This window comes from Mauremys mutica, chromosome 2 (assembly GCF_020497125.1).
Source record: "Mauremys mutica isolate MM-2020 ecotype Southern chromosome 2, ASM2049712v1, whole genome shotgun sequence".
NCBI lineage: Eukaryota > Metazoa > Chordata > Testudines > Geoemydidae > Mauremys > Mauremys mutica.
The window spans coordinates 245,831,477-245,857,336 of NC_059073.1; the positions used below are offsets into that span (position 1 = coordinate 245,831,477).

The 25,860-nt window shown below is 43.4% G+C and overlaps 1 protein-coding gene across 5 annotated transcripts in view; it reads left to right on the top strand.

Moving 5' to 3' along the window:
- Positions 1-25,860, top strand: part of ICA1 (islet cell autoantigen 1) — a 129,516-nt gene that overhangs the window by 24,254 nt on the left and 79,402 nt on the right. For all 5 annotated transcript variants that reach the window (XM_045005214.1, XM_045005212.1, XM_045005215.1 and 2 more), the window contains exons 4-6: positions 43-115; positions 2,826-2,949; positions 4,568-4,766. In XM_045005214.1, coding sequence (XP_044861149.1) covers positions 43-115; positions 2,826-2,949; positions 4,568-4,766 — 396 coding nt within the window. The remainder of the gene's footprint in view (positions 1-42; positions 116-2,825; positions 2,950-4,567; positions 4,767-25,860) is intronic.

Sequence of the window (25,860 nt, forward strand, 5' to 3'; positions counted from 1 at the left end):
CTTGCATGTTTTATAATTAGCTTGTTTTATGTTTAATTTCAGCTGTTCCACTCGATTCAGAGAACATGTATGGAGTTGCTTAAAGCAATTGAACTCTATCAAAAAAGAATTTGTTGTAAGTATAACTAACTACAGCAGTTAAGCAGGGAGGTGAGTCTGCAATATGGAAGTAACTAATGTGTGACAAAGTGAAGATGATCATGGGATAAATTTTACTCTCTTCATCCTAGTTAAATTTGAAGCTAACTTTCCATTATAAATCCAGTTTTGAAACTAACCTCCTAATTTGGCCAAAGTTCCTTCAATTCTTCTGTAATTGTACATGTGTGATACTAGGCCAGGATAGATAGGAGTACATACAAGAGATAGAAAAGCATTCAAGAATCAAGCCGTAACTAGTTGACTTTCTAAAATAAGCCACTTCTGAATTTGGGTAAGTCCAAATTTGTTTTTCTTGGTGAGGATTGTGTCTTTTGAGGGATGGATGTGAATTTAGTGTGCGTTAGGAGCAATGGAGGTCTTAACACAACACAGCCATGACCCTGAATTGATAGTCAAACTGGCCCTGACATGTGGACAGCCACAATGAGTGGCAGATCAGAGCACCACATGTGGGGGAGGGTGGGTTATGGTCTGAGGCAGAAAATAAGCTAACGGGGGGACTAGTCAGGGAGAGAGCCACACTGGTGGGGGTGGCTGGTTCTATTCTGCAGAGTGTTGTAGGTACTCCCCCCACCACCACCCAGGGCCGCCCAGAGGATTCCAGGGGCCCGGGGTCTTCGGCGGCGGAGGGCCCTTCCGTTCCGGGACCCGCCACCGAAGTGCCCCGAAGACCCGCGGCGGGAGCCCCCCACCGCCGAATTACCGCCGAAGTGGGACCCGCCGCCGAAGTGCAGCCCGGTCTTCGGCGGCGGGGGGGCACCCCCGCCGCGGGTCTTCGGGGCACTTCGGCGGCGGGTCCTGGAACGGAAGGGCCCCCCGCCGCCAAATTACCGCCGAAGACCGGGCTGCACATCGGCGGCGGGTCCCGCTTCGGCGGTAATTCGCCAGTGGGGAGGTCCTTCTGCCCCGGAGTGGAAGGACCCCCCGCTGGCGAAGACCGGGAGCGAAGAAGCTCCTGCGCCCTCTTGCCCCCCCCTCTGGGCGGCCCTGACCCTATTCACCCCCCCATTCCCTGCCCCCTAACCGCTCCCCCAACCTCTGCCCCCTCCCTGTGCCCTGACTGTCCCCGGGACTCCCTGCCACTTAGCCAACCCCCCTGGCCCCAGCCTCTTACCCCCAGCTCCCTCCTCACCCGGAGCCTCAGCGCCTCGCCCGACAGCTGCAGCGTGCCTCCGGCGGGGCCTGAGCTCCGTCCCGCTCCGAGCCGCGTGGTGAGGGGGCGGGGCTGCGAACTCCACGCCGAGCGGTGGCAGCTGAGCTCAGCCCGGAGCTCGCAGCCTCGCCCCCTCACCACGCGGCTCTGAGCAGGGCGGGGCTCAGGGGCCCCGGCGGAGACACGCTGCCGCGCTGTCTGAGGACGCCGGTTGATGTGCTAGGGCTCCCGGAGAGGGGCGGAGGTGGGAGCCTCAGCTGTTCTCTTGGGGGCCCCTGCGGAGCCCGGGGCCTGGGGAAAATTGCCCCCTTTCCCCCCCCCTCTGGGCGGCCCTGCCACCACCTCCACCTGCTCCCCCAAGAAAAGAGCCTGTGAAAAGTCTTAAGATGTAGAGAAGTGTGATTACACAATAGTTTAATATATCCGAGTTAGTGTTCCATGGTAGCAGTGATGACCCAAGTGAAGTCTTTTGTGTGACAATTATATAGGGAGGAACATACTCAATTAGAATGCAGTGTGGGCATAGAGTAGATTTGGCTAACAAGGGGCCCTTGCTGACATCTAGAAATATAACTTGTATAACAATATTTCAATTACAATAATGACTATGTCCCTCTTCCTTCACGTGTCACTTGTTTTACTCTGTATGACCTGACATGCGGATGGCCAAGAGGCTGGCAGACAGGGAGCTATGTGTGGAGAGTTCTAATCTGAGGGAGCAGGAAAAAGTGCTTGCTACAGGGGACAGCTGGTCTGGAGGAGGTCCATGAGGTGAAAGTGGCTTTGACCTTCCGGCATCGCAGAGATCTGGTTTAAGGCCACAACCAAATGAAGTTTACTTACTTCCTCTCCAGAAGTATCCAGCATTCTACCATGTAACACTCCCACTTCCAATCCCCCAGAAAATACAACAGGAGAGGCCTTTAAACTATGTAGCTTTTGAAATACCAGTAGAATCATAAAGTGAGCAGACCATCCAGCAATTAATTTAAAAAGAAAATCACACATTTATCCTGAAGAATTAAATCCCCAACTAAATAATACAATAATAGAAATGGGGAGAGCGATTTTAAGGGGCCAGATCTGCAGCTGGTGTAAATCAACATTGGCTTCAATAGAGCTATGCTATTTTATATCAACTGAGGATCTGGCTCCATGAGCTTCAAAACAAAAACAAAAAAACTATCAAGGGAAATAATATTGTCAGGCCACAATAGGCTCCTTCATATGATCTCACTAAGATAATATCTTTATTCAAGCAATAAACCCAGAGATCATTTTGCGGTTCTTATTACACTACACCAAACTCACTGACAGGTGTGTTCAAGTGAATCTGAGCTTTTGTTTCATAAATCCAGGAACTGCATGGAGGTTAATTAGAAAAAACTTTTTTTGTGCTGTGCTGCTTGGATCTGAAGTCACTTGTGAGCCTATTTTTGCTGTTGACATTTTTAAACAGTTAAAACCTGTTACATTGCATATATATGACCGCTCATTCCTTTTTCATTAGTTTTGTCTCAGGAAGAAAATGAATTGGGGAAATTTCTTCGATCACAGGGTTCTCAGGATAAAACCAGAGCAGGAAAAATGATGCAGGCCACAGGAAAGGCCCTCTGCTTTTCTTCTCAGCAAAGGTATGTCAGCTTCAGTGTGTAAGGGAAATGTTACTCCATGGCTTAATTCATGTTGGACCAAATTCTGTGCTCTGACATTTTTTCAGTGTCCTCAATGACTGGCTTGAAATACTCCATTTTGAGCTGAACAATGTGGCTGCTTGGCTCAAAATGAAGCATCACATGCCGAACATTGGGAGGTTGGCATGTTCGTCTTAGGTTGTAATTTGACTGGTGTTAGCACAGCTAGTAACAGCCACAGATGAGATCTTCAAAAGCATATAAGTCTCTTAGGAGCACAAATCCCACTGACTATGCTCCTAAGTAGCCTAGATGTTTTTGAAAATCCCTCTCTTAGCTAATTATCTGACATGCATCCAATTATGCAAACCCTTGCATGTGGCAAACTAGGTTCTTTTAGAATGCCAGTAAATGTGCCTTAACCCCTCACCAAAGCCCCAGTGCCCCATAAGTAATCCTGTATCATATGAAAACTTTTTTATATATATAAATATTCAGAGCCAGAATCAACATTTTGGTCTTTTTTTAGCCAACATAAAGAGAGAACCACATACGTCCTTCCCTTGCCCAGTTGGCCAGTTCTCCCCTCCACCTCTGTGACCCACCCTCCTCATAACAAGTCACTACTGCACTTTATTGTGTCATCAGCCTCAGGCCATTTCAGTAACAGAAGATCAGCCAGATGTAGTAGCTCCCTGGCTTTGCCATCCCTACACTAACTAGACATTCCCCTATGCCAGGGAAATCCCCAGGTAGCTACTTAAACCAGCTTTAAAATCTGCTTTATGCCACTAATAGGCTGTTGAATGTGTCTCGGTGAGGCTGCTGCTGGCTACAGGCAGGGAAAAGCAGCAGCTGGAGGTAGGAAGGGCAAGTTAGTGGGTAGGATTTTATGAGAGCCTGTTAAGAGGAGGAAGTGGGGGAGCTGATATCCCCAGCTGCCTCTCCATAATGTTGGGTCTGAGAGTATGGCAGAAAATGCCTTAAAACTTCATAAAAATAAACAGAATTATTCAAATTCCTTTGAAAACTCAGATAATTTATCTGCTTGACTGATGACTTCAGTGTTACCTGCTCATAGCAAGGTTACATTCTTAACCCTACCATTAACCTAATGTGCAGTTTAACATTACAATCCTGGTACATCTGTGGTATGTGGCTAGTAACAGGTGCTTTATCAAAGGTTTTGTGACTTTTAAATGTAATTCCCATTTGCTAATTTCACTTGTCTAAACCTTGTAATTCTCACACACACACACACACACACACACACACAGATAAATTTTGCAGTTAATCAAATATACACTGAAAAAGATTCCTCTGTTACTGATTTGAGAAGCTGAAAGTAATTGTGAAAATCATGACACCTATGCAGAAAGCATGCACAACATAGACATAAAGTTATCTTCTTCACTTATGACCCTAAATGCCTCTTTGGACCATCTCACATGTAGTCATTTCAGTGAATTTCTTTTAGACTGACATGTCCATTCCATACTTTTTAGAAATGGCTCAGGGTTGTGTATATTTGTTTGATTGCTATTTCTTTTTAAGAAGAAATGACTATTATCTTTATGGATCAGTTCAAAATATATGGGTTTGGGTTGTTTTTTTAAAGGTTGGCATTACGTACTCCTTTGTGCAGACTATACCAAGAAGTGGAGACTTTTAGATATAGGGCTATATCAGATACATGGCTGACTGTAAACCGAATGGAACAGTATCGGACTGAATACCGAGGAGCACTACTTTGGATGAAAGATGTCTCTCAAGAGCTGGATCCGGATCTTTACAAGCAGATGGAGAAGTTTAGGAAGGTATGATGTTTCCTGTAGTTTACTGGAGGGGGAAGCGTGATAAATGGTAGTGAAGCATGATTTTGATTCCTGTGAGGAAGACATTCAACAGCACTGAGGATGCAATTAATCAAAACTGATTTTTTCCATGTGACAGAATACCCATTAATTTGATATGGAATATTATATCTTTCACAGATGATGAGGCTAAGCAGGAGAGAAAGTGGCAAGAAATCACAGTTCTTAACTACCTGGTTCTGATTAGAATATATTTTTGTATTTTATATAATACCTATTTTAAAATGTTTAACTGAGGGGAAACACCTGAATGATTAAGAGAAAGAGAGACGTCTGCACTCAACAGGGGTGGAGAAGATTGATGATGCTACTAGAAAGTATGAAAATTCTGTGTAGACGAATAGAAATGCCATAATATTTGTTGCTGGATTGAACTGTTTGGGCTTGGTTAAAGGCCAAGATTTTCAAAAGTGACTAGTGATTTCTTTAGGTGTCTCATTTTTTTTCAGTACTCAATTTGGGAAACCTCAGAGGGTTGATTTTTTTTTTTTTTCAGAAAGTGTTCACACTCAGCCTTCAAAAATCAGGCCCTTTTAAGGTATTTCAAGTTTGGCACCAAAAAACTAAGGTGCTCAATCACTATTGACTCTCGAAAAGCTTAGCCCAAAGATATCATGCCTCAAGGTAGCAATGTAGGAGTTACTTAGGCTATGTCTGTGCAACAGAGCCTATGTCAGCATTGCCGAACCTAGTGTAGACTCAGGCCCAGATTTTTAAAGATATTTAGACATTGCTCTGTGCAGTGTTGCAATGCCCAAGTCTTATTTTCAAAAGGGATTTGGGTACTGAGGAGCCTAAATCCCATTAACAGTCACCACTGTGTGCAGCAGCAGCTAAATACCTTTAAAAATCTGGGCCTCGGTGTATGCAGATAGAAATTCTCCAGTCAGTGTAGGAACACCACCCTTCAGAATGATGTTAGCTATGCCAATAAAAGCACTCTTCTGTTGGCATAGCTACATTGGGGGTTTTGTTGGCATAGCTATGTCAATCAGGGATTTTTTTTTTCTTTTTCACGCCGCTGACCAACATAGCTATGCCAATATAAGTTTTAAGTGTAGACCATACTGATCTCCTTTGGCTCCAATTCATTCTTAGGAGGCCTTTACAGTCGTGGCTATAGGACTAGTGGCTGTTCTCCCTACAGAATGTAGTAGAACTAGTAGTATGCTTGCTGTTATGAATCTGGATTGGAGTGAGGGGGCAGAATCCTGGATCGCAGGCAAAGACCTACACTCTGAATAAATACATATATAATGTTAACAGAAATGGCATAATATTGTAGGTCCGTGGCTTGAGATCTAGAAGTTACTTTGGTACATATCTGCCCTAAAGAAAGTTGTTGTGTGAAAGAGAACTTGCTCTCCTTGAAGCCTTAAACTAACTGTCTGTCTCCTTTAACCGGAAATATTTTGAGATGGAGTAAAAGTTTTCATATGATTATACCACACAATATATTTTGTTTGGTTTGGAGGGAAGGGGTTAAAACTCGAATCAAACACTAATAGGAAAGAATTGGCATGTCTAGTTCATATTAATATTTGTGAATGCAAGCTGTGACAATAGCAGTTGGGTGGGAGGGATAAAATTCCCAAATCTTGACATAATTTTTCTTTAATGTGTCAGTACAGGATATGCCTGCAAATCTCAGGGCACCCAACTTGTATTTTATTATGCCTGGTGGGAAATTTTTATAATGGCAGATTCTTGCAGGCAAAATAATCAGTCTGGTCCCAGCCTCGGCCAGTTGCTTATGTATAACGATTGATTTAGTGGAAATGCGCTATAAAAGGAGTGTTTGAATAAAGAACTGTAAATAGTATTGGTAATGGTCATTCAAACCTGATTTATGCTTTTCTTGTGAAACAAGTGATGTGGAAGATCTACATTACAAAAAAGATAAAGTAGTTAAGATGATGAGGGTTTTTATGGGAAGCTGGTTAAAATCTTGTCCATGACATTTAAGTCTTCTCAGGATGCTATGCCTCAAAGTTGGCAATGAAGATTTCTAGAAGTTGCTATGAATGTTTTGTCTTAGAGCTTTTAGGAGCATTTGCATCCTGTTTACAATACCGCCCCTGGTAGCCAAGTATTATGAAACGTGTAGAATTCTGTAAGCAGTTTTGTCTGTTGCAGTTACATCAAGTTGGTTTATTTCTTTAACTGTTTACCAAAGTTCTGTTGCTTTGCTGCAGAGGAGAAGGTTAAAAACTTTATTAGGCAGAAATCTCTAATTTCTCCCTGTCCCTCCCATCCCCAGCTATTATTTAACATTAAACTTTTCAGACCACGTTGGAATGCCAAGTACAAAAAGCTCTACATTTTATAGCCAACAAAATATATGTATCCTATTTTTGGATAAGGCAATGCCTTTGATCTTGACTATCCCCATAATTCCCCCTCACACTGAACAGCTGCTGCATCAGACTGTTCATTGTGTAATCAAAGCTTGTTAGCCCTCTTATCGAAAATTTTCTTCGTTGTCGCCTCTAACATTGGGGAATACTTGGATTGCTTTATGCCGAAAGATTTTTGTAGATAGATTTTATTTAACAACTTATGGTGGTGCTCATGCTACTCCATGGACAGTTTAAGTAGTGTTCAGATACTGTAGTTCTCAACAGTAGAAGTAGCTGAGTTGTTTTTGTTCTCCTCTTGCTTGCAAATCTAAATTGTGCCATAATGTGGCAGTGTTCTACTGTATTTTTTAGATGAAGTTGGGATTTATATAATTACAACTGAGAAATCATGAGGCAGTTTTGTGTTCAGTAAAAGACCTTATGCATTTTGGAAAAACAAAATCTGTAAATATAAAGTGTCAACTTAGAGGGGAAATAAAGTGTTTGGTTTGGGTGCTGCATATTCAGTGATGCAAGTAGTTAGTGAGGTTGAGTTCAAATACTTGGAGGGTTATTTTAAAAAAATATTAAAGTGCAGTTCAGAATTCTGATTGCAAAGAGACCACGGTATTTATTTTAACAGTAATATTTTTTGTTTTGTTTTAGCTTTTTAAGTAAACATTTGTGGTTTTAATTTCTCTTAGTTAATGTGTGAAGAAATCCGCCTTTGGCAGTATTTATATCACTTGATCATATGAATGTTTGTTGGAATATATATCCTTTCCTAACGAGGTTCTAAATATAATACATATACCATTGTGAATCTGGTGGGTTTTTTTTCAGAGACTAAGGTAAATTCATATAGATGAGTTTCTGATATCCTTCCTCAAAAAAAGCAGGATTTACATGCTAAAAGACCAGCAGTCGAAACAGTATTGCTAGAGTTGATAACATTGGGGGTGGGGGGGTTGTGTGTGTGTGTGTAGCTCTCTTTCAAAATAGCAGAGGTACTTGGGGCACACGTTTACCTTTGCTTTGTGCAGGGGCACCAGCATGAGCATGTGGACTTGTGTGGCTTTCCACTGATAACATGAAATATTACTTTTTTTTATTGTTTATAAAACAATTGCATTCCTTATTGTGTCAAACCAGAGAGGGAGTAAGTCATTCACTTTTTTCCTGCACACTTCAACAAATCTTATGCGCCTCTGACCTTTTTTCAATTAATAGATTACATAGACACACCAAGGTGGCTCTACGTGTAATGTAATCAGCTATCTGGTGTTCCATCTTACACTGAGAAGATCCAAAGTTACCTGCTCTTGAGTTTGTTACCTCATGCTGACCTTTATGTGACTATAAGGGAAACCTTATATTCACAGGGCCGGATGTACATTGTGCATCCATTTACATAGCAAATTACTCCTTTCTGTACCTCTTTCTTCCTCTTCCATTGTTATTTTCCACCCCACTTCCCCTCATTCCTGAGATTTGGACTGCACCATTCCAGAGTAGTGGGGTTTTCAAAGTTGCTAGATTGGGACCTGTCAGTGAAGCTGAGCCACCATCAGCTAGAGTTGTAAGGTATGGGGTGGGAGAGGGTTGGCCCATATTCCTCCACATTATCTCATCTTTCCCCTTCAGCTTCAGGCAGACACTTTCCCTAGCAACTTTAGTCCCAATTAAACATGTGAAAAGATAAATTTAAGGTGGAAGAAGTGGTGCAGGGGCTCAGTCTGCAGCGCAGCTTTGTAGTCTTCCCTTATGGGATTCCTCTGCCTGGAGTGCATTGCAAGTCATGCACCTGTGTGGTGCTCAGATGCTATGGTGTTAGGTGCCATTATAAGAGCCTAGAACCCTAGATAGATAGCTCTATCCAACCTGAGGGAGAGGAAGCTGAGCTGTGAAGCTGAGGCTGCATACAGGCTCAGTTTTTGGGCCCAGTGGAAATTGATGTCAGGTCTATGAATGGGTCAGAATCTCCTCAGACAGGAACCAGAAAACAGTAGGAGACACACAATTCCTACATATCCTAGATCTTAGGCCTCTAAGATCTCCAGAGTTGTCAGAGTCACCAGGGCGATGCTCTGGAACTACTCCGTATAAAGCCAGCCAGGACTCTGGGGGAGCATGCCTCCTCCCTCTGATCCAGTAACGTAGCTGGGGGGGAGCGAGGGAGCAGTCACTCCCCCACCGAGCACAAGTGGCACCTTTTTAATTTTACTCACCCAGGGAGTAGGAAAAAAAAAAGGCGCCACCCGCTGCAGCGCTTTTACTGACGGGGCGGCGCTCCAGGTCTTCGGCAGCACTTCGGCGGCGGGACCTTCACTCGCTTTGGGTGTCTTCGGCGGCACTGAAGCTTCATCGCCGAAATGCTGCCGAAGACCTGCCGAGCGAGTGAAGGTCCTGCCGCCGAGGTGCCACCGAAGACCCGGAGCGCTGCCCCATCAGTAAAAGCGCCGCAGCAGGTGGTGTGGGTTTTTTTTTTCTTTTTTTCCCCGCTCCCCTTCTTCCCTCCACCTAGCTACGCCACTGCTCTGAGCATACTGTCTCCAGGGCAAGAAGCTTAAACAGCTTCAACCTTCCTGGGTCTGACGTCGGAGCATTCAGTATCTCCTTCCACACCGTGTGCTTCCCTGAGCGAGTCTGCCCAGGCAGGGCTCCTGGGGAAGCCAGAGGGCCCTGCACCGCTGCTCCGCAGTCAGATGTGACTCTCAGCCAGCCGGAAAAACAGAAGGTTTATTAGTTGACAGGAACACAGTGTAGGCCGGAACTCGTTAGCACAGAAATCAGTGACTTTCAGCCAAGTCCATCCTGGGGGCAGGAGAGCTCAGATCTAGGGCTCTGGCCCTCCCCCTGCGCCCCAAGCCAGCCAAGACTGACTTGCTTCCAGCTGCCTGGCCCCTACCCTGCCCGTTGCTCCTCCTCCAGCCTTTGTCTCACTTCCTGGCCAAGAGTCCAAGGGTTGCATCCCCCTCCTGGGTCTCAGGTTACGAAGGGGCAGCCATAGCATCTGTGCAGGCAGCTGAAGCAGCCCCTGCAAAAGTCTCACACCCTTATTCCCACCGCCTAGACATTGGTGCAATACACAGGGAAACTAAGGCGTGCACAGCATTCATGCAAAACAGTAAGACTCTCATAGGCTCACATACAACATAACAAGGAAAAATCCCTACTATGTCACACACATTTGTATCTGATTAGGATCCTCATTCTTACATGCAAGGAGGCCCTGGGGTGTGTCGAACATTAAGCCATGAATGCCAGATTCTATAATTGGCAAAGGAGAAAGATACTTTATTCACCTAAAAATAAAAATGTGAGTCCCGGGGGGCCCCCCAGGAATATTTTGAATACCAGGTACAGTTTCACACATTTTAGATAATTTTAGAACATTGCAGATCAAAGAATTCATGCTAAGATAATGAAACTCTGCTGGTGCTTATGTGGACTTCTGCAGTAACATAACTGGCTGGAGATAAGTTCTGAATTGTGTTTAAAAATGGAACCCAAACACATCTCCAAAGCTACTTCCCCACAAACCCAGTCATAAATTTCCATTGGTCAGAGACACAAAGAGGTAAGCAAGAAACATTCATAAAAACAACCATGTACGTTTTGCGTTTTCCACTTTAAAAAAAATATATGGTTTGTCATGTTCCATCTGTTGGTTCTCATTTCACTGTTACAGGTACCTTCATCTAGTCTTTCTGCTTTCTTTTTCCTGTATCCCTCAGTTTAACTTATATTCTTTCCTTCTTTCCAGCCCTCTTTTTCACATTCCCAAACATCAGATCCCTTTCCCACTTACCCCTCCATTCTCTTGGTGCTCCCTCTCAAACTCTTCTTTCCTCTATTTCTCCCTCCACCTGATCCTTAACGCTCTCTGAGTGAGGGGAAGAGCATCTCCTTTTCCCCAACACCTTTGCTATCTTTTCTTGTCCTGTTGGGTTCTGGGAAGTGGGTGAGCACAAGCCTGCCCACAGCTAACGTCCCCTTCCCCAGCCTAAGGGGAGGAGCCACTGAACCCAGGACTCACTTTCTTGTGACAGGAAGCCAATGCTTTCTTGTGGCGTGTTTCCTCTCTTTCTCATGGGTAGGGGTTTCTCAGCATTTCAAGGGGTGTGGAGAAGCCTGCAGTAACCACACCACAGGGTCTCTTAGTCAGAGGGGTCTGAGCCTCTACTGTCAGCTTCAACATGGTGCTACTTTCTGACTTGAGGAAAGCAGAGGTGCTTGGTCCATTGTATCTGTGGTCTGATTGGGAAAGATAGCTCAGCATGGCTTCCCTGCTCCACTCATTCAGAGAGCCGGTGGGCAGGAGTCTAGGAGACTTTTGCCCAAATTAAGTGAGTTGGCATGTATGTGGAATAAACTACTGTCAAGAAAATGGCTAAATGACAGGTACGAGTATCCTCTCCTTCTCTGCTCCAGAAATTTAACGCTAGATTGAATGTGTGGTAGAAAATCCTGCTTGGATTACTGCATTCTTTCAGCAGTGTGTTGCTGTGTTGGTCATGGATCACACCTCTTCATGTCCCTGACCAAAGTAGCTATGACAGTAGAAGTCTAGTATGGGCCTCAGCTACGTTTACCTGCTTTAGCAGTTCTACAGAAGCCTGCACTTAACTGGCTGGTGTTGCTAAGGATTAAAGAAGGGATATGGATTTCACTAAAGAAGAGACATGCCAAAATCTTCGGAATGGATAAAAATCCTAACCAGTTGTTCGGACAGTTTAATCAAGCTAGTACTCTACATGCAGTTATGAGAAACTTTTAAATTGCTGTTAAATTCTTTACTTTGCATCAGTTCCTCTGACAGATTTTCCTAGTTGTATCAAGTATAAAGAATGCTATGGAATCCCCAACGAGTGTTTTTACAGATTCTATTAAGGTTGGCAAGGAAACAAAGTGCAGTGCAAAAATAAATAAATAAAAGTCTAACAATATCCAAAGGGATGAAGAAGATGTTCATAAATATTCTGGGGATGGGAATGGTCAAGAATCACTGGAATGAGAGTAGGCCCATTAGCAACTGAGGAGTGAGATAAAATATTAACTACCATCCTAAAATGGATGATTTCTTAAAGTCCTGTTTTAAACATATTTAAGAAGCAAAAAATATGAAAGTGATGTGCATAATCAGGGAGGAATGAAGACCTAAATAAAGCTGTAGATTGAAAGCAAAGAAGGGAATACTTGAAAGAAAACTACATTTTTATATATAATAATAATCATTAATAATCAGGAATGGATAGTGTACATCTTAAGGTTCTAGGGAATGTATTAGTGACTGTACTAAACAGCTGTTTGTAACTTTTGGAAAGTCATGCGGAACTGAGGAAGTACCAAATGAATGGGACGGGAAGAAAACCAAATATGATACCAATCTTTGAAATAAGAGCAGTCTTAGAAATTGCAGTATTGTAAACCTAATTTTGCTCCCGGGTAAAATGAGAAGAAAATCTGTAAGCATTTAGAGGATAACAGAATGAAGAATACTAAACAATAAAGGTTTATAAATAACATATCTTGGAAGAGCAATATTTTTAATCAAATTACTAAATTAGTAGAAAAAGGAATTGCATTAAATGTAATAAATCTGGGCTTTAGTTAAGTATTGGCTTGATACAGTGCCTTGTGAAGTCTTACTGAAAAAAATGAATTCAAATTGGCTAGGATAGCAAACACTCTCAGGAGTTTTCAAAACAGGACCATAAATACAGTTACAGGGAATCATGGAAAATAAAGATAGAAGATACCTATTAGATCAAATAAACTATCTCTGCCAAGGCAAGATTGTGCTTTTATAATGAATTTTCCTGGTATTTTGTCCAATGTGATAAAAAGAACTCTGTTGAGGATGATACTCACTGAGGTGCTACAGGGAAGGATGTTTCCCTTGTTTTATTCATAGCTTTTAGGTATCCAGAAAAGGGAGCACTGATGTTAATTACATTTGCAAATGATATTCAATTGGGAGGTGTTTTGACTTTCTGTGCAGCAAAGTGTGCTGAATCTGTTAAAGAAAGAAAACTGTGCCGAATAGGCCTGTTGAATGGGCAATACACTTTCAGCTCCCATAATTACTAACAATGCTGTGTGTGGACGTTAACCATGATATTAATTGCTTACCAGCACTGGTAAAAGCTGCAACATAGATAGCATCTAGCTGAGTTCGGTATTAGTTGAAGTTTCCAAGTGGTCTTCCAGGCTTAGGCTATGTCTACCCTTAAAACACTACAGCAGCACAGCTGCAGCGCTGTAGATACATCCCTGTAGCACTTCAGCGTAGTCATTTACTACAGAAATGGGAGGGGTTCTTGTTGCATCGCAGGAGCAGGAACGGAGTCTGACAACCAAGTGTGATCATAGGCAGAGAGCTCGTTTATTCCACTCCAGCATGCTCTTATATACAACCATATCAAACAATCAGGCAATAACTAATTGGTTGATTAAATTAACACAAAAACAGCTGTGACCTTGTGGGATAATTATCATCCTACACACCTGTCTAACTTATCTCACATTTCTTTTCCCACACCTCCCCCCTGTATTCAAAAATCAAAAGGAGAGGGGAAAAGAAAGAAAAGAAGAAAACATTTCCAACTCATAACAGCATAACACTATAACCTATCACAAACCAAAATTAAAACTTTATAAAATCAGCCTATATGACCATACAATCCTTAACATATAACCCCAAAAACACCGAACAAACAAAAACAAAACACAACAAACAAATGATGTAAAATCTACAGGATTCCCCCCTCTCTGTTGCACACCAGCTTGTGCTGTTACCAAAGTATCCCTCAGATGTCAGGCGATCAAACTGACACTGAGGGTGGGGGGAGGTCCTAGACACATCAAACCACATAACACAACAACAATTCTGGCCAGAAAACAGACAACACGAAACATCACAAAAACACAAGACATAAATCTTAACTCTAAATAATAATTGTATAATACACTAAATGCTATACAGCCAACACAAAATTTCTTTCAGGCACAGCAAAAATCATTTCAAACAAGTAACTCATTCACGGAGAATCAAACAGGAAAAGTCCTGGCAGAGCTAACAAACAGTTCTCCTCCAGGGGCTCTGGTTCCACGGCGCCTGGGCGCGTCTCGTAAGGCTCCTCCGCATCTGCCTACCGTCGCTCCGGAGGACACAGCCAAGGCCGGACCCACTTCGCCGGTATCCACCTGGGACCTGCATCAGTGGCAACACACGCATAACCCCTGCCCCACGTTAGCAAGTCAACTGGTCCTTTCCATATTTGCTGCTGATAATCAAACCATTTGACCGAGGGTCGGGGGGCCACACCCTGCTCTTCCCCAGTCATCCCGCTGACATGTTTAATCGCGGGGGGCACCTGGCTGTTTTTACCAAGATGTAACCAATTAAGCACGTAAAGAGCTTTTAGCAACCGAGCGGCAGGCGTCTTATCCAAGGCGTCTGCCCGCTCACTGCAAATCCCCCCTTTCTGTCTTAAGAGGAGTGCCTTCAGAGAGGCGTGAGCACGTTCAATAATAGCTTGTAGTTTATCTGCTTCAGCCTGAAGGGCTTGGACAAGCAGTTCTTTGGCTTGTAGCTCTTTCTTAATTTCACTCAGCTCAAGAACAGCAGCTCTATAATGACGACGGTCATGCGCTGCACCCACCCTGGCTGCCGCAACCTGCTCCCCAAGGTTATTAACGTTTGACTTTTCTCTTTCTAAGGCAGTCTGTAAGGCTTGAATAAGTTGCCTCATTTGCTGATCCTCCTCCTCTTTATGCTTTAGGACTGCTTGAACCCGGAAATTCAGCTGCACCAGGTCTGCCTCTCTCTCTGCTAGTACTGTTTCGGGGATGTTGCTGTGCTCTCGCAAAGCAGTGTTAGACTGACCAAGACCAGTGAGCTTCCCCCGTTCATGTTCCAGTTCGAGAGCCAACTTCTTGTTTATTTCTTCTAAACGTTTTATCTTCCTCCTGAAACCTCTAGATTCCTGAAGCTCATCCTCAAGTTCAACCACCTTTTCCCTATACTCCTCAAGCTCCTGGCTGGTGAGTGAAATTACTTCTTGCAGCTCTTTCTCCAACATCATCTTACTGTGGCTAACAGCCTGCAGCTCTATCTCCAAAGCTTGAATCCTTTCATGGGAAGCCTGGTTATTTCCTCCATCAGCGATTTGTGCTTTTAGTTTGCTCAGCTCCAGTTCAAAAGATTCTTTTGCAATGAGGGCTTCCTGCAGCCGGCAGCTAAGAATGCCAACTGCATTCTCATAGGCTTTGTATTTTGCCTTCATTTCTTTCTGTGCACTGGTCAGATCTAACCCCAGACGCTTCATTTTTTGCTTCTGTTCAGTGATGGCCTTTTTGGCTTCCTCTTGCGTTTGTTCTACCTGTAGTTTTAATGCCTCATTCACCTCAGCAAGAGATGTCATTTGTTCTTTATCAATCTGCAAAGACTGTAGCTGTATCTCCATGTCATCCCGTTCCTTTTGCACTGACTGGAGGTGGCTTTCTAACTCCACCATCTGCTGGTGAATCTGGGATACTTCCTTCTGAAGTCTTGAGCGTTCAACATCAATGGACTGCTTTTCACCTTGAAGTTCCAGTAGTTCCCGTTTTAATTCTTTCACTTCCAAATCCAGCCGCTTCTTTGTAGATTTCAATTCACCAATCAGCTGGTCCTGTGAACTTGCATCTCTTTGATAAGCTTCCACCTTTTGCTGTAGGAACTGCTCCTTTACTTTTTGGGTCTGTTTCTTCAGGCTGGCACTTTCCTGTTGCAGATTTTCCACCTGGCTCAATTGTGCCAAGATTTCTGATGCTGCCTCAGTACTTTCACCTAAGAAGTTTGCTCCTTCATCAAGTTCTTCTTTGCTTGCTTTTGCTGCCTGCAGAGCTACCTCTAGGACAATCTTCTCATTCTGCAAATATTGGATCGTGTCATCCTTGGAAATAACATCACCCTGGAATTCCTCTAACCTGGCCACCAGCTCATCATATTGAGTCTGTAGGTCATTTAGGGACTGCTCTTTAGTGTGCAATGATTCTTGGGTTAAGGTGAGCTGCTTCATGAGCACTAGATGCTCTTGCTGTAAAGATTCAAACTGCAGATCTCGCTGATGCAGAATCAATTTAACCTGTTCCAGTTCTTGTTCCAGTGTTACTGCAAAATCAGCCATTTTCTGCAGTTGTTTTCTCTCATCCTCAAACTCCTCCAGTCTTCTCTGCGCGGTGAGCCATACTGGACTCAGGGAGAAAACCTCCTTATCGCCCTGAGCCACCGATTTCCAAAGCTCACAGCCCAGCCGCTCCCAAACAGTTTTATCAAATATTATAGTTGGTTGAACGGAAAGTCCCCTTCTTCGTCCCCACCGCAACAGGCGGGATAACGCATCAGAGGGGAACTTTTCTCCCCGCCGCTCCGTGATGCGTATCAGATCTGCTGACGCAGCGGTTCCCATATTAGCTGCTCACCTCTGGGTTCGGGTGTGCCTCCCTTTTCAGACGCCCTGCGGCTTGCCGCTCAACTCTGAGCTCAGGTGCGCCCCTCTTTTTCGGACGCCCTGCGGCTCCCAGCCGCTCAACACTGAGACTCAGGTGCGCCCCTCTTTTCGGATGCCCTGCGGCTCCCAGCCGCTCGACACTGAGACTCAGGTGCGCCTCCTTTTTTCGGACGCCCTGCGGCTCCCAGCCGCTCGACACTGAGACTCAGGTGCGCCTCCTTTTTTCAGGCCACCGATACTACTGCCCGCATTCTCCACCATTTGTTGCATCGCAGGAGCAGGAACGGAGTCTGACAACCAAGTGTGATCATAGGCAGAGAGCTCGTTTATTCCACTCCAGCATGCTCTTATATACAATCATATCAAACAATCAGGCAATAACTAATTGGTTGATTAAATTAACACAAAAACAGCTGTGACCTTGTGGGATAATTATCATCCTACACACCTGTCTAACTTATCTCACATTTCTTTTCCCACAGGTTCTCCCATTGCTGCACGTAATCCACCTCCCCCAAGAAGTGGTTGTGACACACTGTACCTCAAAGTAGCACCATTTAACCACCATATTCATTGTTCATATATGGTTGTGAAATTTCATACAGGGCATGCCGGGTAAAATACCATATATATTTTTGCTATATTTATTTATATGAATTATGTGAGTTTGCTAAATGATTGTTGTTGAAATATGTTGTGAGTTTGGGGAACTAGCAGTGGGCGACTCCCAGTGAGAACAAAGGAGGTAACCCACACCTAGGCAACCGTTAAACGACCATCAACCAGCAGGAGAATTGTAAATAAAAGGTGTGCAACTCAATGAGAGACAGTTGCGCAAGCACCACACAGTCAGAAGTGCTCAACTCTATGACTTAGTTGCGCAAGCACCACACAATGGAGCTTGCTCAACTCTCTGATTTAGCAAGGGCCATCAGGACATGCCTGGGCCAGTATCTCTCCAGGGACATGGATTAAGAGTATAAAATAAGGGCCAGTGGCATCATGAGACCACCTCTGTCCTCCCCCTTGCCTGCTGAAGGCAACAAGAACTCTGGGAAGATGAAGACTTGAATGAGGAGACTGGTCCCAAGCTGAGAAAGAAATTCAGCCTATGTATTAGGCTTCTTTGTTTTGGTTTTCACCAAGAAGGTTGGTGGCGATTGGATGTCTAACATAGTGAATGCCAGTGAAAATGAGGTAGGATCTGAGTCTAAAATAGGGAAAGAACAAGTTAAAAATTACTTAGACAAGTTAGATGTCTTCAAATCACCAGGGCCTGATGAAATGCATCCTAGAATACTCAAGGAGCTGACTGAGGAGATATCTGAGCCATTAGCAATTATCTTTGAAAAGTCATGGAAGACTGGAGACATTCCAGAAGACTGGAAAAGGGCAAATATAGTGCCCATCTATAAAAAGAGAAATAAGGACAACCCGGGGAATTACAGACCAGTCAGCTTAACTTCTGTACCCAGAAAGATAATGGAGCAAATAATTAAGCAATCAGTTTGAAAACACCTAGAAGATGATAAGGTGATAAATAACAGTCAGCACGGATTTGTCAAGAACAAATCGTGTCAAACCAACCTGATGGCTTTCTTTGACAGGATAACAAGCCTTGTGGATAGGGGAAAGTGGTGTGGTATATCTTGACTTTAGTAAAGCTTTTGATACTGTCTTGCATGACCTTCTCATAAACAAACTAGGGAAATACAACCTAGATGGAGCTACTATAAGATGAGTGAATAACTGGTTGGAAAATTGTTCCCAGAGAGTAATCATCAGTGGTTCACAGTCATGCTGGAAGAGCAAAACGAATGGGGTCCCGCAGGGATCAATTCTGGGTCTGGTTCTGTTCAGTATCTTCATCAATGATTTAGATAATGTCATAGAAAGTACACTTCTAAAGTTTGCGGATGATACCAAGCTGGGAGGGGTTGCAAGTGCGTTGGAGGATAGGATTAAAATTCGAAATGATTTGAAGTAAATAGGATGAAATTCAATGAGGACAAATGCAAAGTACTCCAATTAGAAAGGAACAATCTGTTGCACACATACAAAATGGGAAATGATGGCCTAGGAAGGAGTACTGCAGAAAGGGATCTGGGGATCATAGTGGATCACAAGCTAAATATGAAAACAACAAGGAGTTCGGTGGCACCTTAAAGACTGTTAGTCTTTAGTCTTTAAGGTGCCACCGGACTCTTTGTTGTTTTTGTGGATACTAACACGGCTACCCTCTGATACTTGAAGTTAAATATGAGTCAACAGTGTAACGCTGTTGCAAAAGCAAACATCATTCTGGGATGTATTAGGAGGAGTATTGTAAGCAAGATACGAGAAGTAATTCTTCCGCTCTGTTTAGGCCTCAACTGGAGTATTGTGTCCAGTTCTGGGCACCACATTTCAGGAAAGATGTGGACAAATTCGAGAAAGTCCAGAGAAGAGCAACAAAAATGATTAAAAGTCTAGAAAGCATGACCTATAAGGGAAGATTGAAAACACAGGGTTTGTTTAATCTGGAGAAGAGAAGACTGAGAAGGGGACATGATAATAGTTTTCAAGTACATAGAAGGTTGTTACGAGGAGAGGGAGAAAAATTGTTGTTCTTAATCTCTGAGGATAGGACAAGAAGCAGTGGGCAGCAATGGCGGTTTAGGTTGGCCATTAGGAAAAGCTTCCTAACTGTCAGAGTGATTAAGCACTGGAATAAATTGCCTAGGGAGGTTGTGGAATCTCCATCATTGGGGATTTTTAAAAGCAGGTTGGAACAAACACCTGTCAGGGATGTCTAGATCAACCTTTCAGAAGTGGTGTGCCGAGTCTTCATTTATTCACTCTAATTTAAGGTTTTGCATGCCAGTAATACATTTTAACATTTGTAGAAGATCTCTTTCTATAAATCTATAATATATAACTAAACTATTGTTGTATGTACAGTAAATAAAGTTTTTAAAATGTTTAAGAAGCTTCATTTAAAATTAAATTGAAATGCAGAGTCCCCTGGACCGGTGGCCAGGACCTGGGCAGTGTGACTGCCACTGAAAATCAGCGCACATGCCACCTTCGGCACGCGTGCCTTAGGTTGCCTACCCCTGGTCTAGATAATACTTAGCCTTGCCTTGAGTGCAGGGGACTGGACTAGATGACCTCTCAAGGTCCCTTCCAGTTCTATGATTCTATGATTAAGAACTGTAACCTACCTGTAACATCCAGTGGGGTGAGAAAAGCTGTTTGATTCAACTCTCTTGCTTAGCCTAAAAATTTAGGATTTAGAATGCATGTTTACTTTTTATTTTCTTAAGGAAACTATCTCTGACCTTTATACCATCACTTATAACCACTTATTATCTATCTTTCTGAAGTTCACAAACTTATTTTAATGATTTATCCTTACCAGTGAGTTTGTCTAAAGTGCTTGGGAAATCTGCTCAAATTACAAAGGCTGGTGCATGTCCACATTCCTTTGACAAAGTGGCAAACTAATTAATAAGCATGCACTGCTCAAGAGAAGGTCTTGAGCTGTGTAAGACTGTATATTTTTGGGGTGCAAGGCTGGGGGCTTGGGAGATTTCCTGGTGTTTCCCTGTGTATAGTTCATGAGTGCCTTGGAGAGTATTCATGCAATTTTGCTGGGTGTGACGCGCCATACTGGTGGCTGGAGGGGTTTGCTGCTTGTCACTGGCTAAGCCTTGTGCGGGACAGCCCAGGCAAGAGAGCTAAGGGGGCACAGTGATCCCAGAGTTCCAGGGGGTAGCCTGGAGATCCCATCAGAGTGGTAGCTAGGTTGAGGGAAGACGTTTTTGTCAATCTAGTGCTATCTACGCTGGGTGTTAAGTCAATTTAACTGTGTGTTTTGGGAGGGAGGGAGGGGGGGGGTGGATTTTTCACGCCCCCGAGCAATGTAGCTAAACCCATGTAATTTTTCAGTGTAGACTAGCCTTTAATCCAGGGGTGGGGAACTACGACCCACAGGCCACATCCGGCCCATCAGACCTTTCAATCCGGCCCTCAAGCTCCTGTCAGGGGCTTGCCCCGCTCTGCATAGCTCCCAGGAAGCAGCCCGCATGACCCCCTTCCGGGTCCTACGTAGTATGAGGAGGCGCGCCAGGTGGCTGTGCGCGCTGCCCCGTACACAGGCACCACCCCGCAGCTCCCATTGGCCACGGTTCCCAGCCAATGGGAGCTGTGGGGCGGTGCCTGCGGATGGGGTAGCGCGCACAGCAACCTGGCCATGCCTTCGTGCCATGTAGGAGCCGAAGGGGTGACGTGCTTCTGAGAGCTGCTTCAGGTAAGAGCGGCCCAGAGCCTGCACCCTTGAGCCCCCCGCTCCCCAATCCCCTGACCCAGACCGTAGCCCCCTACCGCCCTCCAAACCCCTCACTTCCAGCCTGGAGCACCCTCCTGCACCCCAAACCCCTCATTCCCAGTCCCACCCCAGAGCCCACATCACCAGACAGAGCCCTCACACCACACTCCTCATACCCCAACCTCCTGTCCCAGTCCTGATCCCCCTCCTGTCCTCTCAGTCCCAGCTTGGAGCACCCTCCTGTTGACAACAGGGGGCGCTACTACCCCTGAAATGGATCTTCACTGGCTACTGGTGGAGCAGATTACTGTCATACCAGTGAAAAAGGTCCACAATAATTATCTGCAATACACAGCAATTTATTGAGAAGGAATTACAGGCGGTAAAGGGTTATATTAAGCACATAACTCCTGTGTTAGACATTAAGAGCTATACATTCCTCTTAACGAGTCTTTCTTTCACAAACATACACAAACAAGCCCTGCACTAGTCTCACGCATTTCCTGCTTGGCAAACAGAGAAGGTGGTTACTAATTTTATAGACCGCTTCTTCCCTCCTGGTCTGTTCTTCTCAGCCCTCTGGTCTGTCTCGGATTCCCTCGAGGCAAGGCCTTGGTTGCCTTGAGACCCCTCTGGTTCACAGTCCTACTCAAGCCCACAGAGCAGAGTTTTGGCTACTCTGTCTAGCAGCGTTGCTTCTTCAAGCGTCAATTAAGGAATCTCAACCACAGTAATTTACTTTGCTTGATTCTTACACCCTTTTTCCTCAAAGGAGTTACATGTCTGAAAAGCATGCCCAGTGGGCATGTGGTTACTAATTTTTACCCAATTAGTATTTTAGAAGTGGCTGGGGGTGGTGGTGGTACCGAACGAAGATAACCCCACGTTTACTCACTCATCAGTCATTCGCTCTGACTCTCTGCGTGGTGTCCTTGCTGTAAGGTCACTACAACCAGATTGACCTGTGCTCCATGCTGTAACTTTATACATGTGATAGTTCTATATTGATTGTACATGCAGACTTTGCCAGTTCTTTATCAAATTTGCTTCTGCTTAAAGGGAACCTGCTTCCAGGATCCTTGGCAGCGATTCCGCCATGTTTAAGTGATGTCAAGTTATGCTCCCACCATTCATTCAGTATGGCCACACCTATTTGGCTCCATCCCAACACCACCTGCACCCCAAACCCCTCATTCCCAGAGCCCGCACCCCTTACCCCAGCTTGGAGCCTCCTCCTTCACCATGAACTCCTCATTTCTGGCCCCACCCCAGAGCCCTCACCCCCTCCTGCACCCCAAGCCCCAATTTTGTGAGCATGCATGGCCCGCCATACAATTTCCATACCCCCGATGTGGCACTCAGGCCAAAAAATATCAGAGTGGTAGCCGTGTTAGTCTGGTTCTGTAGAAGCAGCAAAGAATCCTGTGGTACCTTATAGACTAACAGACGTTTTGCAGCATGAGCTTTCGTGGGTGAATACCCACTTCTTCGGATGCTTGCATGCAGGATTCACCCACGAAAGTTCATGCTGCAAAACGTTTGTTAGTCTATAAGGTGCCACAGGATTCTTTGCTGCTAGGCCAAAAAATGTGCCCACCCTGGGCTTAATCCAATGTAGAGAAACTAGAGGCTTGTCTGCACAGTGTGGCAAAGCATGCCAGAGGGATGTGATTTGTAAAGCACACTAAGCGCCCCATGTAGACCCTGTTGTTGTGCTCTAAAAGGTACCTAGTTTGCTTTAGCATAGTTCTCTTGGAGACTAAGTACCTTTTAGAGTGCATCAGCGGGTCTATAAGAGGAAATTAGCATGCAACATGTTAGAGCGCTTTCTGATCACACCCCTCAAGTACACTTTACCAGCATTATGTAGACAAGCTGTTAGAGTAGTATAGCTTGAAGGTGACAAAGGTATTGGAGTTCACGAATGAGAAGCCAGCCAAAGATTGAAAGAAGATGGGCGCTACCGGGGAACACTGAAATAGAACAGGCTGTGGTCATGGTAGATCTCAGAGATAAGAGTTCTCAAAGTGATATAATGTCAAACAATGCTATTTTTGTTATTCACTGCATGTGTAACAGACATCATATGACAGACTATGGAGATAATTCACCTGTCTCTACCACTACCAGTTTAAAAAGAATAAACAGGCTGTTTGCAAACTTGGATTACAATAAGATTAAAATTAGGTATTAACACGGATATGTCAGGTTTCATGCTGGTAGGGTGTGATGCTAAGAATAATATCTTCTTTTGATGTGGGCTTTGAAATCCTACAATATACATTGTTGCAGTTGGAGCTGTTTAATGTATGAGCCTGTTTATGTGAAATGTTTATCTGGTGATCAGTCTTGAAACATGTGCAGGTTTTTTTGTTGTTGTTTTTAAAGTCATTTTGTCAACACTCCAATTCCTAAAGAATCATGGTCTTCATTCTCCATTGCGTGGGGGGGGAGGGGTTTCCTACTGGCAGATGGAGTTTCAGTACAGAGAGGGTCTTCTCTGGTCAGTGTATATTGTGATATTTTTCCAAATCTTCCTCCAAAGTCCAGTCCAGTGACATTAAATGAACAGGCCCAAACAAGACTGAATTTTAGAAGATATACTCATCTTGACAATGTGACTTGAAACAGAAATGTTCCTAGCGACACAAACATTTATATTCTATAGAAATGTAAATTACTGTAGCAGGACTATTGTAGCGCACATTTGTAAAATCATTCCAGTTAGCATGATAAAATCAATAGCTACCTGCAGCTATTTAATGTATATTAAATGGCATGAAGGACTACATCATTGCTGTTAGTAGGTTAAAAGCAAAATAACAATGTATGATAGAGATGCCCTTTGAAAGCATAATAAAAGGATGCTATTTAAAAATAGAAGCAAGCTTCTTGGAACAGATTACATCAGTTTTAAGATGTATTGCTTGCAGACTATAGTAGCTTCCACAGATTGAAGCATGCCCTTGAGAGATTCCTCGTCATCTGTTCAATTATTTTAAAGAAGTTAAAGTCTGAAATGAGATTGGGGAAATGACTGTAAAATTAAATAAAAGGCTTAGAAACTGCTACAGATATGAAATATTTTTGAATGACCTCGAATTACTAGCCGAGACATGAAAAAGTAGATTAAGTTTAGCTGTTTACTTAACATTAATATAAATTTGAGATCACATAAGGCATAATTTGAGATCACATAAGGGCAAGCGGACAAAAGATTTTAATGATGGCCATCCATTAAATAGCTTCAGATAACTATGTACAGATAACTGTTTCACCATGACATAGCAAATGAATCTAAAAACACATTAGCAATTGCCTTAAACCAACAGAATATATAGAGTCCAATTTTAATTTACTCTTTTGTTTTGATTATGCTTTGCTTTATTTTAAAGCAACAATATCAACTAATTTAGATGCCAAATTTAGATTTTGATGGTTTTCCTCATGTAAATCTAGTAATCTTCAAAATGTTGTTATGCGATTTTTAAAAGTGCAATGAAACACAGTTTTTAAAAAAAATTACCTTGCCATATTTTCATCCCAAAGGGAAAACCAGAAGGTGAAACTAGGAAAAAAATGCCTAGTTTATTTCCATTGTCCACACCAAGGCTTGGATCCTGCAAGTTGATCTCGGTGGGTGGACACCGAGGCCTATGTGGATCATCCTGCAAAATCAGAGCCCAAGTGAAGCACAAAAAGTAAACAAAGAAGAGAAGTTGTAGAAGTAAATTAGATTTCAAAACTCCTTCAGTTTTAATAATCTGAGGAGGTTAGTAGTACAGCCAAAATATCTTTTAAAAATATAATGGATTTTAAAAAATGAATTACAGATGGGTCTGAACTGTGAAAATTCTGCAGGAGAGAAGAATAAACAGGAAGGGGAGTACAGCTGCTGGGAGAATGTTGTTTACATAAGAGGACCAAGATTTTCTGTGGTAAACACTACCCAGAAATTTTCTCCTATCCCTTCCTGCAGTGCCTGGGCATATCCATAATGTGGTCCATCTGCTTCACTTTGTAAATGCTTTGCTGTACAGTCATATAATATAGCTTTGGTATAAATTTAATTACAAAAATATAATATGGTATACTTTGATCTGTCTTCCTTATTGCGTGAGACTATTAAAAACTAAACCAAATGAACACTAAAATATATACTGTACTGGTGAGAGAAACGATAATGTGATCTAACATGCCGTTTTCCATCTTTGAATCTTATTTTTTCCCCTTGCTTCGGATGTACCTGTGCAGATTCCACTTGTCACTTATAGATTTTTCTTCTGGGGTGGAAGAGAAAAGAGTTTTAACAGCACTGCAGCAAGATGTATAAAGAACCTTCCTGAAATTGCACATATCCTGAAAACTGTTTTATAATCAAGTTATTTTGAAGGAAATGGAACTATAATTATTGGTTCATTAAACAATAACCAGGAAACTCTAAGCCATCATTCTTTTACTATTAAATATCAGCTTTGGTCAGGGTTAAATTACATATTTCAGATGTTTATCACTGAGATGGATTGAGGGGAGGTACAGTGGTGAGGCTGATATGCAAGAGACATAACATTGCATGTGAATTATAATTATTAATGAATAACCTCTCATATTTTGTTCTAAAAAGGTTTCAGTCGACAGCTGAATTGTAGGTGTTTCTTTTTTAAGCTTACCTGTGTCCAAACTCTCTTCTGCGTAAATATTGCAGCTAGTGTGGCTTTCTGCTAGGGAGCCTCAGGACCTCGGGAGACTTCTCACCTCATGATATGCAATACTCAATCACAACTTGGTCATCATGCTGACCTTTGTAAAAGTTGTTCCAGTGGAGTGCAGGGCTCAGAAATAAAGCTGCTGGAAGCATATCTAATTTATGGCAGCTCCTGGACTGCTCC